Source organism: Spinacia oleracea, chromosome 6 (genome assembly GCF_020520425.1).
Source record: "Spinacia oleracea cultivar Varoflay chromosome 6, BTI_SOV_V1, whole genome shotgun sequence".
Classification (NCBI taxonomy): Eukaryota; Viridiplantae; Streptophyta; class Magnoliopsida; order Caryophyllales; family Amaranthaceae; genus Spinacia; species Spinacia oleracea.
The window spans coordinates 96345508-96358013 of NC_079492.1; the positions used below are offsets into that span (position 1 = coordinate 96345508).

The following is a 12506-nucleotide window of genomic DNA, read 5'->3' on the forward strand; positions in this document are numbered from 1 at the left end:
CCATGAAAACTTTCGATTTTCTTTGAACCCATCAACCCAGAAACCAAGATCTTCAACCCAGGAACCCAAGATCTTCCACCCAAAACACTCAGAAAGCCCAGAAAAGAAATATCTTCAACCCAAAAAACCAAGATCAACCTAGAAAACCAAGATCAACCTAGAAAACCAAGATAACCCAGAAAACCCAGATAACCAAGATAACCCAGAAAGCCAGGATCTTCAACCCATAAAACCCAGAAAACCTAGAACCACAACAAAACTCAAGAAAACGAAAAGTTTAAACCCAAAAAACGAACATACAAAGAGATATTAGAAAGATCTAAGCGAGTAAAACACAAATTAAAAGGGGATTTTATGTTTTTCTAGGGTTTAATCTTAGAAACCAAGAATTTGGAGAGATTTTACAGAATTTAAAGGGAGAAACGGAGAGAAAAGAGAGAAACAGGGGAAGAAATGGGAGAAGGAAGGTGAAAGAATGAAGGAGATAGAGAGATACGGATGAGAATGGGGGGGGGGGGGGGGGGACAATCATGGTTCCCCATAAATCCCAAACTCCCAACGTCTGACTTTCCATTTAAAAAACATATAATTCTTTTTTTTCATTATTTTATTATATTTTCGGCACAAATATTTAGGACAAATGGGTATATGATGTAATTGTTGGTAAGTTAAGGGGCATAATGGTAAAGCTTACGTGTCTAAAAATGAAAATTAGACACATATAATTACTACTAGAAAAAGGACATTTAACGACGAACAATTTTGTCGTTAAAAGCCTCAATTTTCGTCGTTAAAACTTTTAACGACGGTCGTGATGTTCGTTGTAACAGGTTCGATGTTCCTCGTTAATAATTAACGTTTATTAACGACGAATTATGATTTCGTCGTTAAGCATTAACGACGGATTATGGTTTGTCGTTAACAATTAGCGACAAAATCATAATTCGTCGTTAATTATTGGCGACGAAGTTACAATTTCATCGTTAAAAGTTAACGACGAAACCATAATTCCTCGTTAGTTGCTAACGATGAAACGGTAATCTGTCGTTAAATACTTATTCATGATGAACAATTAAGGATAACGACTAGAAAATCCCTTGTATTAATATTGCAATCATAATAACATTATTTGCGTTGTTCGAAGCACCTATTGTTCCATGTGAAACAATATAGATAACTATAAATCAATCAATTAAAACAAATGAAAATTTCATTACTCAAAAGATTTTTTACAATAGAATTTCAAGTTATGTGAAATCAAAACTCACATCCCCTTGTCTTTAAATTCTAAAAGAGCTAAAGGATAATTAATTTTTGTTCAATCTAAAAGAACAATAAACGCCTGACTAGTTGAAGTTTTCTCTTGGAGTGCCATCTCTTGAAAAGCGTTGTAAGAACACTTCTTTAAATGCTTTAATCTCATTAAGCTAATCTTGGAGTGCAATGTTTTCTTCTTGTACCGCATCCACGCGATTGGTAAGAACGTGAGTTTCTTAGATTGAAGTTCCACCCTACTAGGTTGTGGTCCTGACATTTCTTCAAGTGTAATTCCTCCTCCAAAACCAAAAACCCGATCACGAGACTTCAACTTTAACAACTTTTGTGCTACCTGTATAAAGAGGCAAAAAAGTTAAATATCATGGCATGGGAAAGTGAAAATAAAATTAAAAAAAAAGATATAAATGAAGAATTTCCTCCTGTGTATGTATATGGGAAAGTGTTGGTTCTTCTTCCATTTGAATTTCCTCCTGCAACATATATAACCATCACAATTAGTATCATACACGGGTGGCTCTAATTAAGGCCAATTGTTAAAGTTCTAATTTCCTAGTTAACTTTCAAGATGCAACAATATTCTGTTTTGACACATATTCTGTTTTGGCAATCTGTAAGAACAGAACCTGAACCCATTTCCCTTTCCGCGGAACATAATCCGGTCCACTCGTCATTATTCTATACCCACTTCACCATTCAAGGAAGTCCGTGAAGTTTACTCCAAACATGTAGGTATTTTCTGCTGCATGTTTATTCTGAAAACTAATATTCTAAAAGTCCATGAAGTTTATTCTAAAAACTGAATTTACTCAGGATGCATTGATTAGGGTTGAAGGGAAGTTGGGGATTCCTAGAGATTTTCCCAAGTTCTTGTTAGGTATTATGTTGTTAAACTTAAAGAAATGACTGTCGAGTCAAAAAGACAAATATTTAAGAGCTTTTAGTGGATTGAGTCCGATGTACTCCTAGTAATCAGGATTCAGACATCAAGAGGTTAAATTCTGAAAACTAATTTGAGAACATAATCTAAACCCATCTCACTCGAATAAACTCCTAGTAATCAGAATCTAGACATCAAGAGCTGCTGAAAACTAATTTTCTGTTGCAAGTTATTTAAGTGAATAAAGATTCAGGCATCAAGAGCTGCAATTTGTGTTTGGCTTTTTAGGTCACAAACAAATCTAAAAACTTAGGCAGAATTGAGAAAACCCCACCTTTCGACAATCAAGATCACTACTACTCACTCATTTATTATAATAAATAGACATAATAATTTAAATTATGTCAAGATAAACAAGCACCCATCTTACCAGAATGCTCTGAAAACATTCACGTACGAACACTACATGGGGTCGGTCCTCTCTTCATTATTCTTTACCCACTTTACCATTCAAGGAAGTCCATGAAGTTTATTCCAAACATGTAGGTATTTGTTTGGAGAAGCTAACTGTAGGAAAGTGGAAACCAAACTCTGATACCGCTTAATGCTAGGTAAGCTTGCATTTTAGCATGCAACATTTGGTTATTAAATTCAGTAATTTCACCATAACAGCCACTAATATATTCTCATAGTATCAGAGTCTCTAAAGGAATTATGGGAAAAATGGTGGAGGATAATTTGTTATATTCCAGTTTATTGAATTGAAAGTCGTAGTTTATTTCACCATAAGCTAACATAGGTGAGAAAGGACATACGTATTTTTGTGCTACCTATAAAAAATAAGAAAGTAAACGGCAGCAGCATCAGTTTAAAAATTTACAAACAACCACACTAATTTAATAGCAGCATCATCATGATTTAATAGCCACAATAATGACAACTTAACCTTAGTAATTGCAAAATGAGTCTTGAAGACCATGGAAGTATTCTTAATGTATAAAAAACCACACTAATTTACAAACAGACACACTAATTTAATAAGCCAAAGTAATGACTACTTAACCTTAGGAATTGCAAAATGAGTCTTGAAAACCATGGAAGTATTCTTAATTAATATATAAGCCAGTATTGAATATTGATGATCTTAGGCATTCTCACCACGGGCGCAACACTACACAGGCACAAAAAATGGCTATACATATTAGCTGAAAAACTGACAGCATTTGCACTTCAGTAACTGAAATCATCTCACAATGAGAACTTGTATGTAAAAAACATGATTTAGATCTGTCATGAGTTTCTAGAGTCCAAAATCACAAAAACTTACATTTACAGAAGGGGAATATCACCTTATCGCACCAACTAAGAACTGATATCTTGACAACATTGCATATTGGCTACAACTACTTGTAAGTTTATCAGTTTATATAACTGAAAATCCATAGTTATTTCAGCAAAAGCTGATATAGGTGAGAAAGGACATACTTATTTTGTGTCGTTTCTGCATTAGGGAGGCTAGTGCCCTCCTTGAGAGTCGCGCAGAATACATCAACCAAAGTTGGATATTCCCCTTATTTTCTCCCTTCCATAAAACAACAAAACACCAATAGTCAAATACTTTTCTATCCACAATATCTTAAAAACCACAAAAAAACTTTTAATCACCTTTTTCACCATTTGGTAATGCATTAACGTATATTGAGTGTACATTATCCACACCTAGTATCTACAAAGCAACAACAAGAGAGGCAAAGAGTCAACTTTCAATCAAAAGATGGTAATAATATTCTAGTAACTGCAATTCTAGTCAAAGCGATACTATACAAAAGACACAATCTATAATTCCCTACACACAGTTTGTGTTGGGTAGTATGAGAAGATTCTAATTCTAAGAGTGAACTACAAACTAAAGGAACAATTTTGTTCCATAACTAGCCTTAGAAATAGGTCCTGAAGGGGAATTTTGTTCCAAATTCTATCAATATTTTTCAAATAACAACTCAGAGAAGTGTATATTTTATCAAACAACTTGCCTAGGGAAAAACAGCATGCTTAAAATAAGAACAACATTTCTATATATTTAGATTCAAAAATTGATCGGAAAGGGTTGCAATAGCAATTCTCTAACACCATAATCATACAAGTCAATGAGTCGTGAGCATATCGTCTTAACTAAACCATCCATATGCTAACTTGGCATTAAGGTGATAAATACTTCTTTTAGTGACTTGTTCAGGGGTAGACAAATGCGTGAGCATCACACCTTACATAAATTAAAATAAATGGTCAATTCTTTGTTTGAAAACTATTGTTGGTATGCAGATTGCAGAAGAAGCATATACATGATAAGTTCCGAGGCAATACTTAGATGGAATCTTGACCTACCATCTTTTACAACAGTGAATCTATTTCCTTTCTTTAAGCCAGATTCGATATTGCCAAAAGGAATTGTAGAAACTATGCTAAATATTTCTTCTTGAGGAAAAGAGAGGGCACGACTTCAATTATATAAACACGTAGATAAAAGTATTACCTGAATTAATGTTGCCCTTTATTTCCCTTTCAGAACCTATTAGCTTTAAATTACAACTCATAAAAGTAAAAAAAGTAAATTTCCGATGATAAAGACTTGAATTTACCTTAACAAAATTCTATCTTCTGCCTTCTTAGGTACCTTATTCATTTCCCTTTCAGGACCTATTCTCTTCAAATTACAACTCAGATAAGTAGAAAAGTTAAATTTGCGATGATAAAAATCCGAATTTACCTTATTCAACACAAAATGCTATCTTTGATCTTCTTAGTTAACGAACTAATCCCATTTAGGATTATGACCTTCAAATACTTCATATTGTCGTTCCTACAAGGAATCATAACTTCAATCTTGAAGGCTTCAGATTTCGAATTGATTAGGAGCTATGTTTTATTCATCAGTCCAAAAACGAGGAAAAAATTAACGGAGAAATCAATAATCCATAAACATAGCAAGCATGCCAAAAAAATTAACAAAATAAAACATAGAAATTCAATTACCCGTTTGAGAAAATCTTCTATTTATCGAGGTTTTGGTGAAATTGAGATACCCATTTTATTAAGACCATTCAAAGGAGTGAAATACCACAAACCCATATGAAAATATCACGAGGAAATTATAAATTTGAGGGTTTACAAACTAGAATTTGGAGATTGACCTGCGATTAGAAGATTTCCCCTTGAATAACAATAAATTAAACAATTCAGGCCGCAACAACAACAACAAAAGATACTATAGTTCAATTCACAATAACGTTTGAAATTAGTTATATAAATCGAGAAAATTAAGGAATTTACCAGAATTAGGTTACTGCAATTCAAGAATTTGACAGCCATATCAGAGTTTGACCATACCAAAAAATTTAACCAAAATGCTAAATTGATTGCTACAACCCATTTCGAAAGGGGATCGCGGAAGTAGGAGAGAGAGAGACAGAGAGGGAGAAAGAGAGTATGAATCGCAAATTTGGGTTTTAGGTTGAAATTTTAAGAAGGTGGCCTTTGTAAATTCAAACCTATGGCCCTGCAGAAATAGGAAATAACGACGACCAATTTGTTTTTATAATTATTTTTATTTTTCCTTCACAACTATTACGAGGAATTTACTTTTGGTCGTAATAGTTCAGCCGTTTTAATGCTTTAACGACTGATTTTCCACTATGTCGTTAATATATTGTCGTTAATTTTCTAGTAGTGTAAGGAAATGCTATTTATGGAAAAGTGACACATATTTAGGAACGGAGAGAGTATTATTTTATTGTTAGTATAGTATTAGAAAGCCTCATAGCATCAATTGTAGGTACCTCTTAACCCACTCTTAAAAAGAGAGAAAATTTAAGAATTACCTCTTAAAAAATAAGAGCTAACTCTTAACGACCTCTTATTTAAAGGTTGATTGGGACTTCCTCTAAATAAGAGGCAAGTCTTAAAAATAAGAGTGGGGGTGAGGTGGAAGAATGTGATGTATTTTAGTTGGTTTTTGTATTAAAATAAAATTAAAAACATTTAAAAGACTATATAAAAGGTACTCCCTCCGTTCCTAAATAAGTGTCACTTATTGGACACGGCACGGAGCTTAATAAAATTGTGAAGTGTGTAAGATGTAATGATTTAAAATGTTTTTGTTTTGGGAAAGGAAAAAATAGATAATTGTTTATTAATAAAGTATAAATAAAAGTGGATGTGGGGATTGAAAAGTGAAAAGTGTAGAATGTTTAATTAAAAGTAATCATAATTTATAGAAAAGTGGGAAAAATATATGGAAAAGTGTGAAAGTGTATGGAAAAGTGGAAAAATATATGTTCCCAAATAAAAAAGTGACACTTATCAGGGAATGCCAAAAATGAAAATATAACACTTATTTAGGAACGGAGGGAGTAGTGTTTAAGAGATAGTCTATTTATTGGTGTTTTCAATAGCTAACTCTTGTTAAGATGAGGTGATGAGGTGTACAAGGAGATAGACTGGGAGGGGGCAAATTAAGAATGAGCCTACAATCGATGCTCTCGTATACTTTTCAAAAACACCGAAGATTCCCTCGCATATTCTTTCCTCCTTTCCCTCATTCTCAATTATCGCTGCCCTAAAATAATAAAAGATCATTCATCCATACCTATCAACAACAAATCCAACCTCCCTTGTAATCCTCCCCCCCAAAACCTTATCCGATTTTTATTTATTTATTAATCAAATCAATCTTCAGCTATTATTTCTCTCTCTTTCAACTTCAAAATCCCCTGTTTTCTAACCACCTTTTATCCTTTACAAAACTTGCAAAGAATCCCGATTAACTCAAATTCAATATTACCCGAATTCTCTCTAATTCAAATTCAAAAGAAAAAGATAGCAACAATGGCTTGTACTGCACTTTCTGAATCTGATCAATTCCAATTGATTCACAAGCTTAATGTTTTTCGGATCCATGGCCGTGATAAAGGCGGCCGTAAAATTCTCACCATCCTCGCCAAATTCTTTCCTGGTAATTTCTTTTTTGTGTATAATTAATTGTAACTTGATTTCCTTTATTTCCATCGATTACTCTTGATTTATTGCTGAATTTGTCTGATTTATTTTCAATTGTGTTAATTAAACTTGTAAAAACTTAATTTTAAGCATTTGATATTTTGGATAATTGACAAAAACAGTAAGATTTTTATTTTTATTTGAATATATAAAAAATTCCGTTGTATATTTAAGGTCTGATTTTATTTTTGTGTGAAATTGAAGCTCGAATTGTAAGCGTCGAAATTGTGAAGAAATATTTGGACGAGAAGATTTATCCAAAATTACTAAAGAAAGGGGAATTCTCTGTCCTCTACATTCACACTAGCGTTGATCGTGGAGAGAATTTTCCTGGAATCTCAGCCCTCCGATCTATCGTTGACAACATCCCCCCGTCGGTTCAAAGCAGCCTTGATTCTGTTTATTTCCTCCACCCTGGCCTACAGTCTCGCCTCTTCCTCGCCACCGTCGGCCGCCTTTTTTTCTCTTCTAGGTATTTTCTCTCTCCTCCTCTTACATGCACAATTTAGATTTCTTTATTCCTTTCTGTTAAGGTACGCCGTGGATTTCTGCTTTCCTTTCACATTTCTTTGTGATCTACGTTGATTGGTCAAATATTGATTTGATAAAATAATAAAAAAAATAATATTTTTTAATTAGCAGTTTATTGTCACAAATTTCTAAAGAATTATCTGATTGGTGAAATATGTCAATAAAGTGGCATTCTGGTAAATATAATAATGACCAAATATACAATATGAAAATTGAAATATAAAGCCTATTCGATACTTTAGGAAAAAAAAAAAGATATATATAAGAAACTAATTTTAATATAAAAAAAAGATTGTGTATTTAAAATTTAGATTATACATCCTTCGTTCATTTTTAATCGCGACGTTTGTTACTTTCACGCATGCGAATGCACAACTTTGATCGATGCATTTATTAAGAGACAGACGCCATATTTACAGTTTAGATTATGTTGAGATCTTTGCGTCCCTACTATGATTGAAGTGATTAATTATTAATCGTTAATTATTAATAATTAATGTGGTATTTGATTATGGTGTGACAGATTCTATGGTAAGGTGAAGTATGTAACTAGGGTGGATTTTCTGTGGGAGCACATACGAAGAGACGTGATAGAGATACCAGAGTACGTGTGTGATCATGATGAAGACTTGGAGCGCCGTCCGATGATGGATTATGGATTAGAAAGTGATCATCCAAGGGTGTATGATGCACCATCTGTTGATACCCCGTTGGCTACATACTCTACTCGCTGCATCTCGTAGCACTAGATTACTTCATGGCCTCGTCGGCTCTCCCAGCTAAAATGGCAGCAACCAAATTCTTGATAATTTTGTGTTGTAGTTGGGTTTGATTTCACAAACTTTTAAGGTTTTTAAGTTTCTTTTCTTTTTTCTGTTTTTTTTTTTTTTTTGTGGAAAAGAAGAGAAAAGTCAAAAAAAACAACTACGGTTTGTGTATTTTGATTGTGTAAATAGAGTTGTTGGAGTAAATTGAGAAAACTAGTTTTACCTTAGGATTTTTGTGTACGGTTTTTTCGTCAAATACCCCTAAAGTAATTCAATTACTCCGTACTAATTTTAAACTTATATTCTCATTTTTATGTCCTAAGATATTTTTGGCAATTATTAATTTTAAACTTATACTCTCTCTTTTATTACGTAGTTTTATTTATTTGCATCACTTTCTCTTTTGGAAGGTTTTTGCATTCTTTATAATTTCTCTCCCAAATTTCGGTCTCATAATTTGATGGTGTGATGCGTTCATACTATTACTTGAAAGCGATATTTTCACCTTTGATTTATTATTTATTTTCGTCATTTATTTTTAATAAGTTCACTGCCTTTTATTTCTGTGTACAAAAGTAAATCAAAATTGACAACTTCCCTCTTAATTTTAATAGTAAAGTAGTAAGCTACAAATTATAACGAGTAATTTTACTTTTGCCAAATATTCGGTGTAATTATAAAGAGTAACTAGTAACTCAATAAATGATACTTTTGTCAAATATTCGGTGTAATTATTAAGTAACTCACGAATAATATAAAAGTAATCATGAGTAGTATTAATTTAGTGACAACTTTGCCTAATATGTAAAAGTAATACCATTAATATATAAGATGTAACCCTGTAACTGGAGTAAAAGTAACTTTCCTACAACTATAAAAGTAACTTTACTAAAGTTTATCTTTTGAAAACTAAGGCTGAGGCCGAAAGTGCATTTTTAAAGTATAAAGCCGAGGTTAAAAATCAACTTGACCTTAAAATTAAAAGAGTTAGAACCGATAGAGGTGGTGAATATGGAAAATGGTCTTTACAAGAATTTTGTGAAACCAATGGAATTATCCATGAGCTAAGTTCTCCTTACACCCCCACAACAAATTGGTATTACCGAAAGGAAAAACAAATCTTTAAAAGAGACCATGAACGTCATGCTTCTAAGTTCGGGATTATCCAACAACATGGGGTGGGAGGCGGTTTTATTCGCTTGTTATGTACTCAATAGAGTGTCCCATAAGAAGTTGGATAAGACACCCTATGAGTTTTGGAAGTGTTATAGTCCTAACATGAGTATTTTGAAAGTGTGGGGGTGCTTAGCCAAGGTTGCTTTTCTAGATTTTAAGAAAACCACCATTGGGTCTAAAACTTTTGATTGTGTGTTCATTGGTTATGCTCACAATAGTGCCACATATAGATTCATGCTTTTGAGTGATCATTCTATTTGTGAATCTAGGGATGCATTTTTCTTTGAGCATACTTTCCCGTTGAAATCCTCTTTATCTTCTCATGTGCATGAGTCAAGTGTTGATGTGCCTTTGGATGTTTCTTTGCCTAGTCCTAGTGTTCCTTCTCCTTCCACTATAGTGGAAGAAGTCCAACATAGGAAGAGTAAGAGGCTTAGAGTAGAGACTACATTTGGACTGGATTTCTTGACCGTTTTTCTTGTAGAAGACTTTGATGTGGATTATTTGAGTGAAATTGTTGTTTCTTTGTTTCTCTTAGAAGAATACCCAAAGACTTATAGTGAAGCTATGAAATCCATAGATGTTAGTTTTTGGAAATAGGCCATTAAAAGTGAATTAAATTCAATCATGTCTAATCATACTTGGGACTTATGTGATTTTCCTAAGGGGTCTAAACCCATAAGTAATAAATGAATCTTTACTAAGAAGAAGAAACCCTATGGCTCTATTGATAAGTTTAAGGCTAGACTTGTTATTAGAGGTTTCACTCAAAAAGAGGGAATTGGCTTTTTTGATACCTACTCACTCGTGACTAAGATTTCCACCATTAGGACTTTGGTTGCTTTAGCGGCAATTCATGACTTAGTGGTCCATCAAATGGATGTTAAAACGGCCTTTATTAATGGTGATCTTGATGAGAAAATTTACATGACTCAACTGGAAGGTTTTGTGGTTAAGGGTCAAGAGCATAAGGTGTGTAGACTTAAAAAGTCTTTATATGATTTAAAACAAGCTCCTAAGCAATCGTATGAAAAGTTTGATAGTATCCTTAGGAGTGATGGCTTTGTGACTAATTCTTCGTACTCTTGTGTGTATTCTAAAGTGTTTGATTCCTCTTGTGTTATTATTTGTGTTTATGTTGATGACATGCTTATTATGGGAACTAACCTTGAGGTTGCGAATTACACTAAAGATTTTTGTCTACTAAGTTTGAAATGAAAGACTTAGGTGAAGCCGATGTGATCCTTGATATCCAATTGACCAAGTCCAAGGTTGGGTTCTCAATGAGTCAAAATCATTATGTGGAGAAAATCTTAAAGAAGTTCGATTGCTATGATTTGGAGCCATGTAAGACTCCTTATGATGTAAGTGTACAACTTACAAAGAATAAGGGTCCAAGTGTGTCTTCAAGAGCAATATGCCAAGATAATAGGAAGTGTGATGTTTTTGATGAATCGCACACGTCTTGACATTGCCTATGCGGTAAGTAGATTAAGTCGATATACTCATAATCCTAGTAATGAACATTGGAATGCACTTCATCGTTTGCTTAGGTACCTAAGGGGTACCATGAAGGTATGCTTGCATTTTAATCGCTTCCCTAATGTTTTGGAAGGTTATTGTGATGCAAATTGGGTGTCCGATATTATGAAGTTGTTTCTACTAGTGGCTATGTGTTTATGTTGGGTGGAGGTGCTATTTCATGGAAGTCCGCAAAACAACCATGTCTAGCTCGCTCCACCATGAATTCTGAATTCATTGCTCTTGAGTTGGCAGGTCAAGAAGCGGATTGGTTAAGGAGTCTTCTAGTCGATATCCCATTGTGGGGGGAGAGAACTTCCCCGGTATCCTTGCATTGTAACTCTCAAGCGGCAATTGGTGTGGCTAATAATAGCAACTATAATGGTAAGAAGAGGCACATACGCCTTAGACATAGTCTGTAATACCTCGTATTTTTCTATAATTATAAATATATTTTATTATATTTATAAAGCATTTCGTTGTATTTATAAAGTATTTTTATAAATTTAATTCCATTTAATGAGAATTAAATGCATTTTATTTTTAATTAATTTCACCGATTGAGTTTAAGATGATGGAAAATCGTTTAAGATGGTTTGGACATGTAAGCAGAAGATCAAATGATGCCCCAGTTAGGAGGATAGAAGGGTGGCAAAGAGATAGAATTGCAAGGGGTAGGGGAAGACCTAAGAAAACTTGGAGGAAGGTGATTGAGCACGATATGAGCTTTCTTGGGATTGAGGAAAATATGGCGTTGGATAGGACAGAGTGGAGGGAGAGAATATACATTGATGACTTCATTTGACTTACACAACTTCAATGTTTCTTATTCTCTTTATTTGTATTTTTATTTTTATTTTACTTTTATTTTATTTTTAAAATTCTTTCATATCTTTTTAATTCCACATGCTATTTGGAAATGCACTTATTTTACTTATTCATTTATTTTAAATTTTACTTATTTTTATTTCTTACGATATTTCTTCTATTATATATATATATATATATATATATATATATATATATATATATATATATATATATATATATATATATATATATATATATATTCTCTTATCCTACTTTCATTAATTTCACTTTCTCTTCCTTGTTTTTTTCTTTTTACTTCCTGCTCCTTTCTGGTTTGATTGGTGACAATGACGATCTCCTACGACGATTCATGTTAGCCGACCCCAAATCATTTTGGGACTAAGGCTTTGTTGTTGTTGTTGTTATTTTTAATTAATTTAATTATTAATTAATTACGAAAAACGTATTTTATTAAATAGATTCAACGAATT

At 33.1% G+C, this 12506-nt stretch overlaps 1 protein-coding gene and 1 long non-coding RNA gene across 12 annotated transcripts; one reads left to right on the forward strand and one right to left on the reverse strand.

The window, feature by feature from the left end:
- Positions 1-1192: 1192 nt before the first annotated feature.
- Positions 1193-5826, reverse strand: LOC110793091 (uncharacterized). 11 transcript variants are annotated; one of them, XR_008924485.1, is made up of 5 exons: positions 5189-5826; positions 3821-5071; positions 3641-3737; positions 3219-3326; positions 1193-1748 (listed from the first exon to the last, which is right to left on the reverse strand). It is a non-coding gene; the product is annotated as an uncharacterized lncRNA (long non-coding RNA). The 11 variants fall into 11 exon arrangements; XR_008924483.1 differs by having other exon boundaries at positions 3483-3737; XR_008924481.1 differs by lacking the exon at positions 3219-3326 and having other exon boundaries at positions 5189-5346; positions 5486-5824.
- A 936-nt stretch (positions 5827-6762) lies between these two features.
- Positions 6763-8862, forward strand: LOC110793089 (uncharacterized). The gene is made up of 3 exons (XM_021997926.2): positions 6763-7166; positions 7415-7682; positions 8265-8862. The coding sequence occupies exons 1-3, from the start codon at positions 7040-7042 to the stop codon at positions 8482-8484; spliced, it is 615 nt and encodes a 204-aa protein (XP_021853618.2). The 5' UTR covers positions 6763-7039; the 3' UTR covers positions 8485-8862.
- The last annotated feature ends 3644 nt before the right edge of the window (positions 8863-12506 follow it).